The 14,281-nt window shown below is 39.6% G+C and overlaps 1 protein-coding gene across 1 annotated transcript in view; it reads left to right on the top strand.

The window, feature by feature from the left end:
* Positions 1-13,313, top strand: part of LOC149471231 (tyrosine 3-monooxygenase-like) — a 77,340-nt gene extending 64,027 nt beyond the window's left edge. The window contains exons 9-12 of the mRNA XM_089652737.1: positions 2,250-2,306; positions 3,151-3,246; positions 5,930-6,063; positions 11,467-13,313. Coding sequence (XP_089508863.1) covers positions 2,250-2,306; positions 3,151-3,246; positions 5,930-6,063; positions 11,467-11,632 — 453 coding nt within the window. The 3' untranslated portion in view covers positions 11,633-13,313. The remainder of the gene's footprint in view (positions 1-2,249; positions 2,307-3,150; positions 3,247-5,929; positions 6,064-11,466) is intronic.
* The last annotated feature ends 968 nt before the right edge of the window (positions 13,314-14,281 follow it).

The following is a 14,281-nucleotide window of genomic DNA, read 5'->3' as shown; positions in this document are numbered from 1 at the left end:
GAAAAATGGACCCTGCACATCATATGACCATCCTGAAAACATTTGGAAAAGGAAATAAAAAAATAAATACAACACTCTAGGGGGAATGGAAAGGGGGTGGGATATTATGGCAGGAGGAGGAGCACTGTGGATAGGGGAGGGGTATACTGAAAGGAGTAAGCCCAGAAATGGACTTTAAGTTTGTGAATAAGGTATACCTGTGCTCCTTTTTATCTATCCAATTTACTTATCCAATCATACAGATAAATTATTGTCTCAACTTGCAACATTCATTTACAAAGCAGAATGAAAACTTGGACTTAGCACCATCTGCCACCAGATTTGAAAAGGAATACATATACTTGAATCATAATGAAATTGTATATATGGAGATTTAAAGCTAAAGTGATCTTTTAGTTTTTAATGTACTCCATGTGCAGCAAAACAAAAAGCTTGGAAATGTATTTATTTTTTCTCCAGAAAACAGCTACAACCCTAGTAGGAAAGCATGTCTACTGCATTCATGCTGTTAAGATGTTTTCTTGTTCTCTGTGTGGAAGCAGTTGTCTCTCAGCAGTTGCAGAGGTTTGACATACCCCCTGCTGATTCATAATTCTGCAATCATCAATATCATGCTCACTGGTGATTGGAGAGTTGTAGCTTAGATTCAGCAGGGGTCATGTCAGACTTCTGCAGAGAGACTAGTGCTTCCAAACAGAGAGAAGGTATCCTTCTTTAACCACCTTCCACCCGCCATATAGTACAATGACGGGCGCAAGGTGGTTCTCTCGTTCTGATAGGACGTCATATAACGTCCTACCACTCTCACTGCGCATGCACGGCTCAGGGAGCGCGCAGCGCGGCGATCGCCGGTGCGCTGTGTCCCTTGGACACAGCGGATCACGGAAAGAGCCGAAGATGTTGGCTCGGTCATGTGATCAGCTGTGTCCAATCACAGCTGATCACATGTAAACATGGAAATGCCGGTTATCGGCATTTCTCTCCTCTCGAGCTGTCACGCTGACAGCTCGAGAGGAGAGGAGAGCCGGTAATCGGCTTTCCGCGGAGGGGACATGTACACTGATCATCAGGGCACTGATGATCAGTGTGCCCTGATGATCAGTGTGGCCCCAGAAGTGCCACCTGTCAGTGCTGATCAGTGCCAGTGCCCATCAGTGCCACGTGCCAGTGCCCATCAGTGCCACATCAATGCCACATATCAGTGCATACCAGTGCACATCAATGCCACATATCAGTGCCCATCTGAGCTGCCTTTCAATGTCACCCATCAGTGCCAGTCAGTGCCACCTTTTAATGCCAATCAGTGCCACCTATCAGTGCTGCCAATCAGTGCCAGTCAGTGTCGCCTATCCGTGCCAGTCAGTGCCAGTCAGTGCCGCCTATCAGTGCCAGCCAGTGCTGCCTATCAGTTCCGCCTATCAGTGCCATATATCAGTGTCATGTATCAGTGCCATATATCAGTGCTGCCTTTCAGTGCCCATCAGTGATGCCTGTCAATGCCCATCAGTGCAGCCTATTAGTGCCCATCACTGCAGCCTCATTAGCGCACATCAGTGAAGGAGAAAATCACTTATTTACAAAACTGTATAACAAAACTAAGAAAAAACTTTTTTTTTCAAAATTTTCAGTGGTTTTTGGTTTGTTTAGGAAAAAATAAAAATCCCAGAGGTGATTAAATACCACCAAAAGAAAGCTCTGTCTAAAAAAAATGATACAAATTTCATATGGGTACAATGTTGCATGACCGTGCAATTGTCATTCAAAATGTGGCAGCGCTGAAAGCTGGAAATTGGCCTGGGCAGGAAGGGGGTATAAGTGCCCTGTAGGCTAGTAATTAAAGAATGCTGGTAGGGAACAAGCTTTTGGCTGCATTTGTAACATTCTTTTAATAGGATTATCTTGTTAATGCAAAATATGTACTTGTTTTCCTGGGGCTAACATGACATAAAATAATATAATATAGTAATGTGTAAATAATCTGATATGAAATGTTCCCAGTAGTATCAGAAAATGAATACCTAATAACATAAATAAATAAGGTAAAGCCACCTTTGTCACTTATAGGCACAAGTCTACTCTGCCTAATGGTACATTCACCTCTGACTATGCTTGTTAACATTACTACCACTCACAATGCCACTAATACTATTGCAATACTAACAATAGCAACAAAAACACAAATAAAACATATTTTTACCAATTGCACAGTTCATATACTGGGGACTGATTTTTATTTTTGCATTTTTCAGGATATTGGTATAGCTTCACTGGGAGCAGCTGATGAAGATATACAAAAATTGTCAACAGTAAGTGTGACACTGACAACGCAAATGACCTCTACAATAAGAATAGAAACTATAAAACATGTTTTAAGTGGTAGCCTTTAACTTGAAATCTATTTTTACAAATGACTGTGATGACATGAGTAATATTAAACTGGAAAGTTTTTAGAACGATAGAAAACACTTTAGAGGTTGTGTTTCTCTAAAGTCAACCCTCCTACCTGAGGTATATATTAATCACTTGGACATCCAGTAGGTGGATATTGGATGACTTTGTGTACCATACAATCACTTGTGTTTTCCCTACATGATCCAGAAGTCAATTTTGTTGTCAGTCATCCAAACTTCTCAGATTTGTTGGTATGCATGTATAGCCAATTGGTTGAAACTTGTGTTGCCTAGCTATTAACGCTAATTATAATTAGTAGCCCAAATTGGGCTTTTACTAAGCAACATGGAAACAACTATCTAATACCCACTAGTATACTGTATAAATATATAAAGTGCATACTTACTATAGTATGCAGCACAACATATTTCGCTTTGTATTGCCATCGTTATTTTGATTACTTACTCAAACAAGAATAAAACCACATCTGCAGAACAGTACTAGCTACTTACCTTGACAGCATTATTCGGGGATAGTATATCATCAAGGTAAAGCATAAATGACAAAACTTCTACGAAATCTAAAAACTAAAACTGTGGTAAGTGAATAAATACTTGTACATTTTCAATCTGTGTCTCTTTTGTGAAACAGTGAAAATACGCAAAACTGTATAAGCACAGAATACAGGTCATTATTATAATTTAACAGTATCATACTACACAAGCAGTTTGATAAAACAGTTGATATCCTGTATTTTAGCTTTATTGGTTTACCATTGAGTTTGGACTCTGCAAGCAGAATGATTCTGTCAGAGCCTATGGAGCTGGTTTGCTGTCATCTTATGGGGAGCTTAAGGTAAGAATGGTCTTATGTAAAAAAAAAAAATGTTTTTCTAAAAAAGAGTATGTGTATTTACAGATGTGATGCTACTTGTAGTGAAATCATTTTTAATCATCGTAATTTTGTACTTGAAGACTTACAAACACAAGAGACAGTCTGCAACCTGTATAAAACATTGTTGTCTAAGGCCTGTTGTATATATATAGTAATATGTAGGCAGATACATAACTGTTATTTGAAATTGTCACTTCATTTTTAATAAATTCAAGCAGCAGTTATATTATTTACAGGAGTGACCAGGTTTCCCACTAATATAACCATTTCCAGCTGTCCTCTGTTTTACATTGATTCCTCTTAATGCTTAAATGTTTCCTGAATACGGAGGTTTTCTTAACACATTTAGTAAGTACAAAAGAAACAGATACAGTAGGGTTGATTTACTAAATAAAGACTGTTCACTTAGCAAAGTGAATGTTCACTTGGAAAAGTTTATGTCCACTTTGCAAAGTGAATGGTAGTATATTAGGTGAACATGTGTTCACTTTTAATACTCAATCTTTTGCGAGAGAAAGAAAAAATGGCAGATTGAATGAACACAACTTTATATTGTGAAAATTCAGTGTGCAAAGTGAAAGAAAAATATACCATGGCATTCATAAAGAGTGTTGTAGATACCACACCATACTACAATTGTCAGTGTTTGCAACAAGTTGATGTAACTGTCAGAAACAGGTACATGAATATGAAGCCGGCGCATGACCAAGGAGTTTCCTTTTGAAGTGGGTGGAGCCTGATTGGGAAATTTAAGAGACTAATTTCCCATCAGGTCTGCCTGGCATGTGCCTGACAGCAGACAGCAGTGGGCGGATTCCATAGCCACTACTCAGACCAATAATAGCTATAAAATCTGCCCACTGCTGTCTGCTGTCAATCACAGGCAAGGCAGACCATGCAGGTGCAGGGCTATCATCCAGCTCCTCCTACAAAATATGAGATTACGGAAAAGCAAAGTGTACCTAAGAAACCCAGTGATGACGTCACTAGGTCTACAAAGAGGTATATTTTGAAAACGCAAACTATTCTCCTGAAAATTCTATTTGCATATTGATCGGAATGTTTCCATCCTTCATTGTGAATGTAAACAACATTATAGGGCTAACTTTAGACTGAATTTACAGGGTTGGTTGGTCTGGTTGGAGATCCGTGGTCTCCATTTTATATACTGGTCAATGTAAAATAATATGCTTTCAAACATATCGTCACAAGCCATTAAAATCCATATGTAACATTTAGGCTCCATGAACACTAGCGTTTTTTTTTAGGCTCAAAAATGCTGGAAAAATCACTGGATAAAAAACACTGATAATAGCAATTTTTAGTAGCGTTCAGAAGCTTTTAGGAGTGTTAGCATATTATTAGCATTTTTACAGTACATGTAGCAAAACAAGAAGAAAAAAGCTAGAAAAAAGCTGTTAGTATCATTTAGGAGTGTTGCTGAAGCTCTAAAAACGCTAATAGCCTAAAGTAGTGTACATGGACAACACTATTTAGCTTCTATAAGCAGGAAAAAATGCTAATAACAGTGTCTAGGAGCTTAAAAAAAAGCTAGTGTGCATGGAACCTTACTCCCTGGTTAGAATAAACACAACAAACATGATCACCAGATGCCTAATTGAAAAGTGCAGAATCCTCTAGCATGGGGGCAGCAACCAGTAGATCGTTACCAGGTGACTGGTAGATCGCGGTCTGGGCTTGCTGACCCACCATCCCAGAGCATCAAACAGAAAGCAATGCAGAGGGACTGTATAGTTGGCGTTGTAGTAGGGAGCAAGAGACTCATAAGCCGATGCCTCCTCTGTAGTGCTGGCTCCGGTTCCATGCGAAGTGATACCAGTTTCACTCCTCCACGTCTATTATATCCTGTGTGTTTTTCTTTCTTAAAGTGCACCAAAAATCTTTCTTAAAGTGCACCAAAACTCCTGAATGCAAGCCAGCCAAGTCTGTTTGACAGGTGGTGAGGAGGCGATTTAAACCAATGATTGCTATGAAATGCACGGGATTGCAAATGGTAGTACAGCAATTAGAGGGTTAAATCAGGTGTGAGGAGGCAGCACTGTGCCTGGGAATCTTTTACTATTCCAAAGTTGTTCAGGTAGATCTCCGTCTCTCTAAGGTTGCCTACCCCTGCTCTAGCATATTTATGAGGGTCCCTTAAAATGCTGTCCTACATAACCCTTTATATGCTACATTTTAATGTATTTTTGTAAAGTAGACCCTTTTACATCTGTTATGAGAGTTTCATCAGAAAACAGTGTATCCTAAATTACACCCCCTATTTTTAAGGCTGCAGAGCAGATGACACAGCTCTGCACTTCTAATGAGTATGCCTACATATCCAGAGGCTGGGGACTAGGATTTTAACCTCATTTAGGACCATTTCATCTTTAAATCTTGGAAGTATTAAATCAATCAATAAGTATGACCACATATAATGTAAATGTGGAAGAAGGAGCTGCTGCTAAAATGAGGGGGCGCACAATGTGCATGCACGGATTTCCAAAAAGGATGAGTTCTTAATCCTGGGTGTTCTGGTTCAACACATTTTGCATCTCTGGCTTAGTCAGGACACAGGATCATTGGCAATAGTAGTATTTCCTTTCCATAGCATATATTTACATTCATTTCTGTATCTTTTCAGTATGCATTATCAAATAAGCCTGAGCTTCGACCTTTTGATCCAGAAATGACTGCAATCCAGCCCTATGAAGACAACAGCTTCCAGCCGGTATATTTTGTATCCGAAAGCTTTGATGACTCCAAAGCCAAACTCCGGTTAGTGGGTGTATATAGAAACACGGGTCAAACACAAAAATATATCTGTGAATAACTAACAGTAGCTTTTGGAAAAGCATTGTAAGCCGTGTACCGGGGTGGGCTCCCCAGGATACAGTGAAGTCACGAACGAGGAAAGCAACCCCAACACCAGCTTTTGCCACAACAGAATTTTACTTAAATGTGGCAAATAAACACAACCACAAATGCTGGAAACATACAATAAATTTACATACACCCAGCCCAAAGGCTGAGACCCTTGTGCTGCACAGTACGGCGCCTTCTGATGGATGAAGGTAGAAAGAGAAGTAATTTACCTACTGGGGGCACAAATAAGCTGCCACACCTTACCTGTTATTACCCTAAAAGAGCAGGAATCAGTGTATGGGTGTACGGTATGGGCTAGCCTGCGGAGCAACACAACAGCTTACAATCTTACACAAATCTACAGTATTCTCTCTCCCATAACTGGTCCTGTAGCACGTGCCTGAGTATTCTTTCTGAGCAAAATGCCAGTCTGGCTTGAGTTTGTAGGATTTTATCAGCTCGCCAATGTGAAATGTCACTTTAAGTTGTGGAGTCCTTCCAATCAGTAACAACACTTATGGCCTGACACAAACAGACCCTAACTAACTAACTATAGGCCTGGACTCAGTCTCAAGGCACCAACACTTAAATGAGGTGCGTGCACAATCTTACCGACCCGGGTCTGCTTTGCATCTGCTGGTGACTCTGAACAGAACAAATGTCTCTCCAACAAGCATGCGGTCTTGCCGTATATGTTGCTTAGTTCCTCTGCTCTCATCAGCCTCCCTGGCAGCAATCTCATCAGCATTCCTGGCAGCAATCTCATCAGCTTCCTGGCAGCTCTGGCCACTGAAGGATGCCCCCACACCTGGATGTCAGCAGATTCTCAGCTCACAGGGCCCCCCATTCACCATGCTCCAAAACATGGCTTCCCTCCCTCTTTCCTGTTCTCTCAAACTCTGTGTGCAAAACCCCACCTCTTCATGAATATACAAATATCTATGCAATCTGAGGCGGTGTTAGAAAAACAGTGACATCGTGTGGCTAAACCGCAGAATGTCAGTCAAAACATTAATTTACTTCCACACAAACAGTGTTCAAACAATGAGAGCTGTTTCCCCATCTCACAGCATCATAAATGTTTTATTGCAGCAAATCTTCGACCTTCTCCAAATATCTCTAGGCTTTAGTTATCTCTTCTAGCTTTAAGAAACACTTAAAAAAGAAAAAAGAAACAAAACTGTAGTCAGTTGCAACTGTTTTTGCAGATCAAGCATAGGAAAAGAATATGGAATCACTCAATTCTGAGGAAAATATTATGGAATCATGAAAAAAAACACTACAGTACACCACTAGTACTTTGTTGCACCACCTCTGGCTTTTATAACAGCTTGAATTCTCTGAGGCATGGCTTTAACTATCGACAAACAGTATTCTTCATCAATTCAGCTCCAACTTTCTCGTATTGCAGTTGCCAGATCAGCTTTGCCGGTTGGAGCCTTGTCATGGACCATTTTCCTTAATTTCTACCATAGATTTTCAATTGGATTGAGGTACGGACTATTTGCAGGCCATGCCATTGACATTACATGTCTTTCTTGAAGGAAAGTTTTCATGGCTTTTGCCCTATGCAAAATGCATTATCATCCTTACCACATCCCGACCGTCCTATAGCAGATATACTGCTACAGGGCGGCAGGGGTGCGCAAAATCACGTATTCACAACCACAGCTGTCAATCACCGGGTCCCAGCCGGTGATTACCTGCCTGTGCCCGATGATTACCAAGGATCTCCGATGGGGAGGAGTGCTGCTTTGTTTACTAACAGTCTTCCTCCCTGTTGGCTCAGGCACACTGCTCTAGATGGCTGTGCACAGTGTGCTTACAGTGAAGCACCAACACACACCCCCAGTAAAACACTCCCAGCACACAGTTAACCCTTTGATCACCCCCCATGTTAACCCCTTCCTGCCCAGTGCCATTAGTGCTGTGTCAGTGCTTGCTCTTTAGCACTGATCACTGTATTGGTGCCACTGGGGATGTCAGTGACACCAAGTCAGTTCCCTCCCCAGTGTCAGACTGCCCGCCGCAGTCTCACAGTCCCGCTATAAGTCGCTGATTGCTGCCATTACTAGTAAAAAAAAAATTCCAGTATATATATACCGCCATTTGTAAATGCTATAACTTTCACGTAAACCAATTAATTTACATGTATTAGGATTTTTTAGCAAAGAATACATTTTGGCCTAAATTTATGACAAAATTTGATTTTTTTAATTTTTGTACTGGACATGTTTAATAGCAAAAAGTTAAAAATATTGTTTATTTCTCAAAATTGTTAGTCTTTTTTTTTGATAGCACAAAAAATAAAAACCACACAGGCGATCAAATACCACCAAAAGAAAGTGCAATTTGTGGGAAAAAAGGACATAAATTTAATTTGGGTGCAGCGTTGTATGACTGCGCAATTGTCAGTTAAAGTAAAGCAGTGCCGTAACACAAAAAATGGCCTGGTCAGGAAGGGGGTTAATCCTCCAGAGAGCAAGTGGTTAAAAATTATGTCATTATCACCAAACATCCTTTCAATTGATGGAATAAGAAAAGTGTCCAAAATCTCAATATAAAATTGGGCAATTAATTGAAGATTTAATGACTGTCATCTCCCCCATACCTTTACCTGATATAATTGTGGAAATTTGCATGTTTTCTTCAGGCAGTCGTCTTTATACATTTCATTGGTACGGCACCAAACAAAAGTTCCAGCATCATCACCCTGCCCAATGCAGATTTGTGATCCATCACTGAATATCACTTTCATCCAGTCATCCACAGTCCATGATTGCTTTCCTTTAGCCCACTGTAACCTTGTTTTTTTTCTGTTTAGGTGTTAATAATGCTTTTCTTTTGGCTTTTCTGTATGTAAATCCCATTTCCTTTAGGCAATGTCTTACAATTCGGTCACAGACATTGACTCCAGCTTCTGCCCATTTGTTCCTCATTTGTTTTGCTGTGCATATACTATTTTCAAGGCATATTGCTTTAAGTTTTCTATCTTGACGCTTTGATGTCTTCCTTGGTCTACCAGTACGCTTCCCTTTTACAACCTTCCCATTTGATTTGTACTTGGTCCAGATTCTGTACGCTTCCCTTTTACAACCTTCCCATTTGATTTGTACTTGGTCCAGATTCTGTAAACAATCAACATCTTTTGCAACTTTGCGTGATGATTTACCTTCTTGAAGAAGTTTTATAATCCTCTCCTTTGTTTCAACTAACATCTCTCCTGGTGGAGCCATGTCAGTCAATTTGATGCAACAGTTCACCAAGGTGTGCAAGCACTCTTTTTTAACTGCAGACTAATTAGCAGATGTAATCTGATGCAGATGTTTACTTTAGAACTGTAAAGTACATGGCAATTCCATAATATTTTCCTCAGAATTGAGTGATTCCACATTTATTTCTCTGCTTGATCTGCAAAAACAGTTGCAATTGAGTACAGTTTTTAAGTGTTTATTAAAGCCAGAAGTTTAGAATGTTAAATGAAAATAGTTTTTGTGATTGTTTTTTTTTCTACACAATTAAACAATTGAATTAACATTTTCCAGGAGTGGTGACTCCATACTTTTTGCCAGGGGTTGTATATATTCTGGTTATGCAGTCTACTGATCACACAACCTTACAACCATAGAGTTTGGTTACTAACCCACCCCAACCCATAATGTTAGATTGAAAAAACTGTGGAATACAGTAGGACCATATTGGCTCACTCTCACCTCCTTCTTTCAACTGTGAAGGAAATTGGGGGAAATATAAGCCAAGATTGAGATACATAATTCAGGAATTATGAAATAAAATCATATACATCCAAGACTTGCTAAATTTTGCAAAAACACATCTGAAGTCTCCCAAAAACATATGGGAAAATGTGTTATGGTCTGATGAAACCAAGGTTGAAATTTTTGACCATAATTTCAGAAGATATCTTTGGCACAAAAACAACATTGCACATCACCAAAAGAACACCATACCCACAGTGAAGCATGGTGGTGGCAGCATAATGCTTTGGGGCTGTTTTTCTTCAGCTGGAACTGGGGCCTTAGTCAAGGTAGAGGGAGTTATGGACAGTTCCAAATACAAGTCAATATTGCCACAAAACCTTCAGGCTTCTGCTAGAAAGTGGAACACAAAGAGGAACTTCATCTTTCAGCATGACAAAAACCCAAAACATACATGCAAATCAACAAAGGAATGGCTTCACCAGAAGAAGATTAATGTTTTGGAATGGCCTAGCCAGAGCCCAGACCTGAATCCGATTGAAAGTCTGTGGGGTGATCTGAAGAGGGCTGTGCACAGAAGATGCCCTCACAATCTGACAGATTTGGAGTGTTTTTGCAGGGAAGAGTGGGAAAATATTGCTAAGTCAAAATGTGCCATGCTGATAGACTCATACCCAAAAAGACTGAGTGCTGGAATCACATCAAAAGATGCTTCAACAAAGTATTAGTGTAAGGGTGTGTACACTTATGAAACCATATTATTTTAGTTTTTTATTTTTACTTCCCTCCACCTAAGAGGTTGAAAAAGTTCTGAAATGATTTATCTTTATCTAATTTTTTTACATCACAGACACCTGACATTTTAACAGGGGTATGTAGAGTTTTTATATCCACTGTACCTCTAAATTAAAGGTTAAGTCCACCCTTTCTCATAATCAAGGTGTATTTACTACTTTTTTTGCAACAAAGTCTGTAGAGCAATGCTCCCAGGACCAGTGCATCATGGATGCAAAGCTCTTGCAATGCGTTTCCCCAGTCTTAGGTTCATATGGGGGTACAGACCTGCTGTTACTCAGCTGGAGGAAGTGTGCGTAAGCTACAGAGTATGGAGAGGGAGGAGGGATCTCCTGCATGCTCTACATAGTTCCTCTGCTGCAGTGATAGATGGGACCATTGAGCATTCCCAGACCTTGATGAGATGGCTATCTGGGCGAAGCAATGAATAGCCATGCTAAATTCAAATAATTACAAGATTCAGCAGGCAGAGGCACCCTGCTATTCAGGTATGGGGTTGGGTGGTTTGTGTTTTTGGAATGGTGTGTGCAATCACACTTCATTTTACACCCAAAATGTGAGAGCAACATGAAGCAGGGTCTAAAAATGAACTTAGCCTTTAAGTCCTTTCTGCCTTCTGAGATACAGCCCTGTGCTTAAAGAACTCATTTAAAACACTGTTAAACATAATAAGATTAATTAGAACCAAACTATTAAAATACTAAATATATATATGAATATATTTAGTAAATCCAACAGTAATAAAAGCATGTAAACAAGTATAAAATCTGGATTTGATCATAATTATTTCTTCTGTTCTCTGCAGGCAATATGCCCTAAAGATGAAGAAACTGTTTTCACTTCGCTATGATCCTTTGACATGCAGTGTTGAAGTATTAGACTCTATCCAAAAAGTTCAGACAGCACTGAGCCAAATCAAAGATGAACTGAACACTCTGTGCTCTGCTCTGGACAAAATGCACAAGGTCTAAACAAAACGTAGATTTCACAGAAGTCAATATCAAGAAACATGCATATGCTAGAATAAATATAAAATATAACTTAATGCTTGCACTTATTGAAGGTATACTGTATTTCTGAAACTTTCAGCCTTGTTCTGCCCTTTGTGGCAATGCTCAGCTCACAGGAAGTGACAAGAACACAGCATTTCTGGCAAGATCAACAGGTATTTTCTATATAAGCTGAAAAAGGTCTTAAAGCGGGGTTCAACTCGACCTATCAAAAAATAAAAGTCAGCAGCTACAAAAACTGTAGCTGCTGACTTTTAAAAAACAGCCACTTACCTGTCCCTCGGTCCAGTGGTATGTCCCCCACAGCTCGTTTCACCAGCCGTCCTAGATTCCAGGAGGCCGGCATCTTCAGTGTGGGCACCCAGCTGTGATAGTTTGCAGCTTCACAGCGCATGCGCAAGTAGCGCTGCGCTTCATGAATAGTGCTGTAGTCTTCTGGGATCTGTCATGTGTCCCAAAAGACTACAGGGAGGCAGGGAGGGAGGACACCTTCCTCCTAAGCGAGCAGACCGGAAGTAGGAGTGGGTACCTGTCAAATTCAGGTACCCGCTCCCCAAAAGTGCCAATCCTTAATGGGGAGTGGGGGAGCAGTCCTTAAAATGGAACTTCCCCTTTTTGGTGGAGCTCCGCTTTAAAAAAGGAAATGGATTCAGTTATGACATCTAAGTACTGGAAAGCTGCAATATATTACATTTTTGCATATGGGTTTAGATTCACTTTAAATGCAGGATGGTGGCACCTCTTTATTAAGGCTGGAAGAAAGAAAAACAGAAACAAAAGTAGTTTTTGACCATAAAGGCCGTCTTTTCATTTTCAGCATAAAGAATAAAGGAATCTGGTTACTGTGGCAACAGATGCTCACTTTGTCCTCATTCAATGTGCTCCAGTTTTTTAGCTAACCCTGTTGTTTTAAAAGGAGGAATCCTAAAAATAGCTAAAATAAACTTTTTACAATTTAACTTTATAATCAGTTACTATACAAAGCATTCACCCCTTTGAATAGAATGTTATTGTGATAGAACATTGTATCCAGGTAGTAAATTGACATATCCAGTCAGGAAATATTGTTTTCCTCTAACACCTAAGTGGCCAAAAATGTATTTGGTCTGGATTCCCAGAGCAGTCTTACCAAATCAGACCTTGGGGGACATCACGAATTGGTAACATAGTCTGAGATCCCCAAGGGCTAAACTTTGTGATTTATGAACTATGTTTTGAAAATTATTGAAACTGCCATTCTGCATGTTATTATAAAGATTTTAAAGTTACTTATAAGGATGTTTAAGAATTATTTCTATATTACATACAAATTAATACCACCACATTGGTTAAAGTGTATGTAAACCCTCATGATGGTTTCCTTTTAGTCTGTTAAATTTGTGTTTTTTTTAATATCTGTTTGATACATATGAAAAAATATCTGTTGAGGCGTTGTTAGAATTTGTTTAGAAATTTAGTAAAAGCCACTGGGCAGGGCTTACACCACTCGGTCAACAACAATGCTGTGTGTTGTTAGCTCAAAACAGGGTTTAGGAGCTGAGCGCATTTCTGGCAGATCAATAGATATTTTTTGCATCTTTTGCTTTTTTTTTAAATGGATATAAAAATTAAACATGAATGTATTGCAGAGGTGTACTGCAAATTATGTTTGTTTTGTTTTTCCTTGGCATATGCTTTAAAGGATAAGTTCATCTTCCGTAGCATGTTACATGTTACTCCCATATTCAGGGTGTAACATGTAGCATGTTACGAATGGACCGGCTCCCCTTTGTGACAACTAGCAGGGGATCTTCTCTTCACCACTAGCTGTCACAATTTAAAAAAAACACAGCCATATGGAGTTCCGACCACCTGACGATGTCATTCATTCACAGCGTTCTGTGAATGAATGAACTACAAAGTCCCGACAGCCTTTGTGGCTGTCGGCTTAGAGTTCTCAGCGAACTACCACGGCACTGTGGAGCAGCTTGGTAGTTCATTGCCTCTTCCTGTCAGTATATCTGCTTGCCCGTACATCCTGTATGGGCAAGCAAATATACTGACAGGTCTGCAGGAAAACTGCATGGCACAAGTGATCTGCTGATCGCTGGTGCAATGATTTAGAGGCTTCAGAAACAAAAAATAAATACACATTTTTTTACCTGCAAAAAAACGTGCATTTATTATTTTTTGGAAAAAAGTGAACTTATCCTTTAAGTAATTCCTGGCCAGCAAAGCTGCTTCCGGTTCAAATAAAAGAGGATGATTTTGTATTATTACTTCTCAATTCCACTCAGTAAAATAAATTGCAGAAGTGTGACAAAATAAGGAATTATTGGTACATTTATATGCTGTAAAAACACACTGGAATGCGTCAAAAACTAATCAAAAACAAGAGTGCAAAAACACGCACGCAAAAATGCATCCGGAACGCATCTTGACTGCATTTCTATAGTGTGAACCGTCCCTAAATGTCCTCCACTAACTGAAGCCTGATGATGCTTTGACTGCAGGATTCAATCCCGGCTATAGCTAAAATATTTTTTCTCATTCAATATTTTGCATTGGAAATTTCCATTTAGTTGTATTTCAGTTTCAACAATAAAATAGTAATGTCTTCAAGATACAGTC

This window comes from Staurois parvus, unplaced genomic scaffold, assembly GCF_062004578.1.
Source record: "Staurois parvus isolate SC_StPar_1 unplaced genomic scaffold, SC_StPar_1.0 ptg000025l, whole genome shotgun sequence".
Classification (NCBI taxonomy): Eukaryota; Metazoa; Chordata; class Amphibia; order Anura; family Ranidae; genus Staurois; species Staurois parvus.
This window is presented reverse-complemented; position numbering and strand designations above follow the sequence as displayed.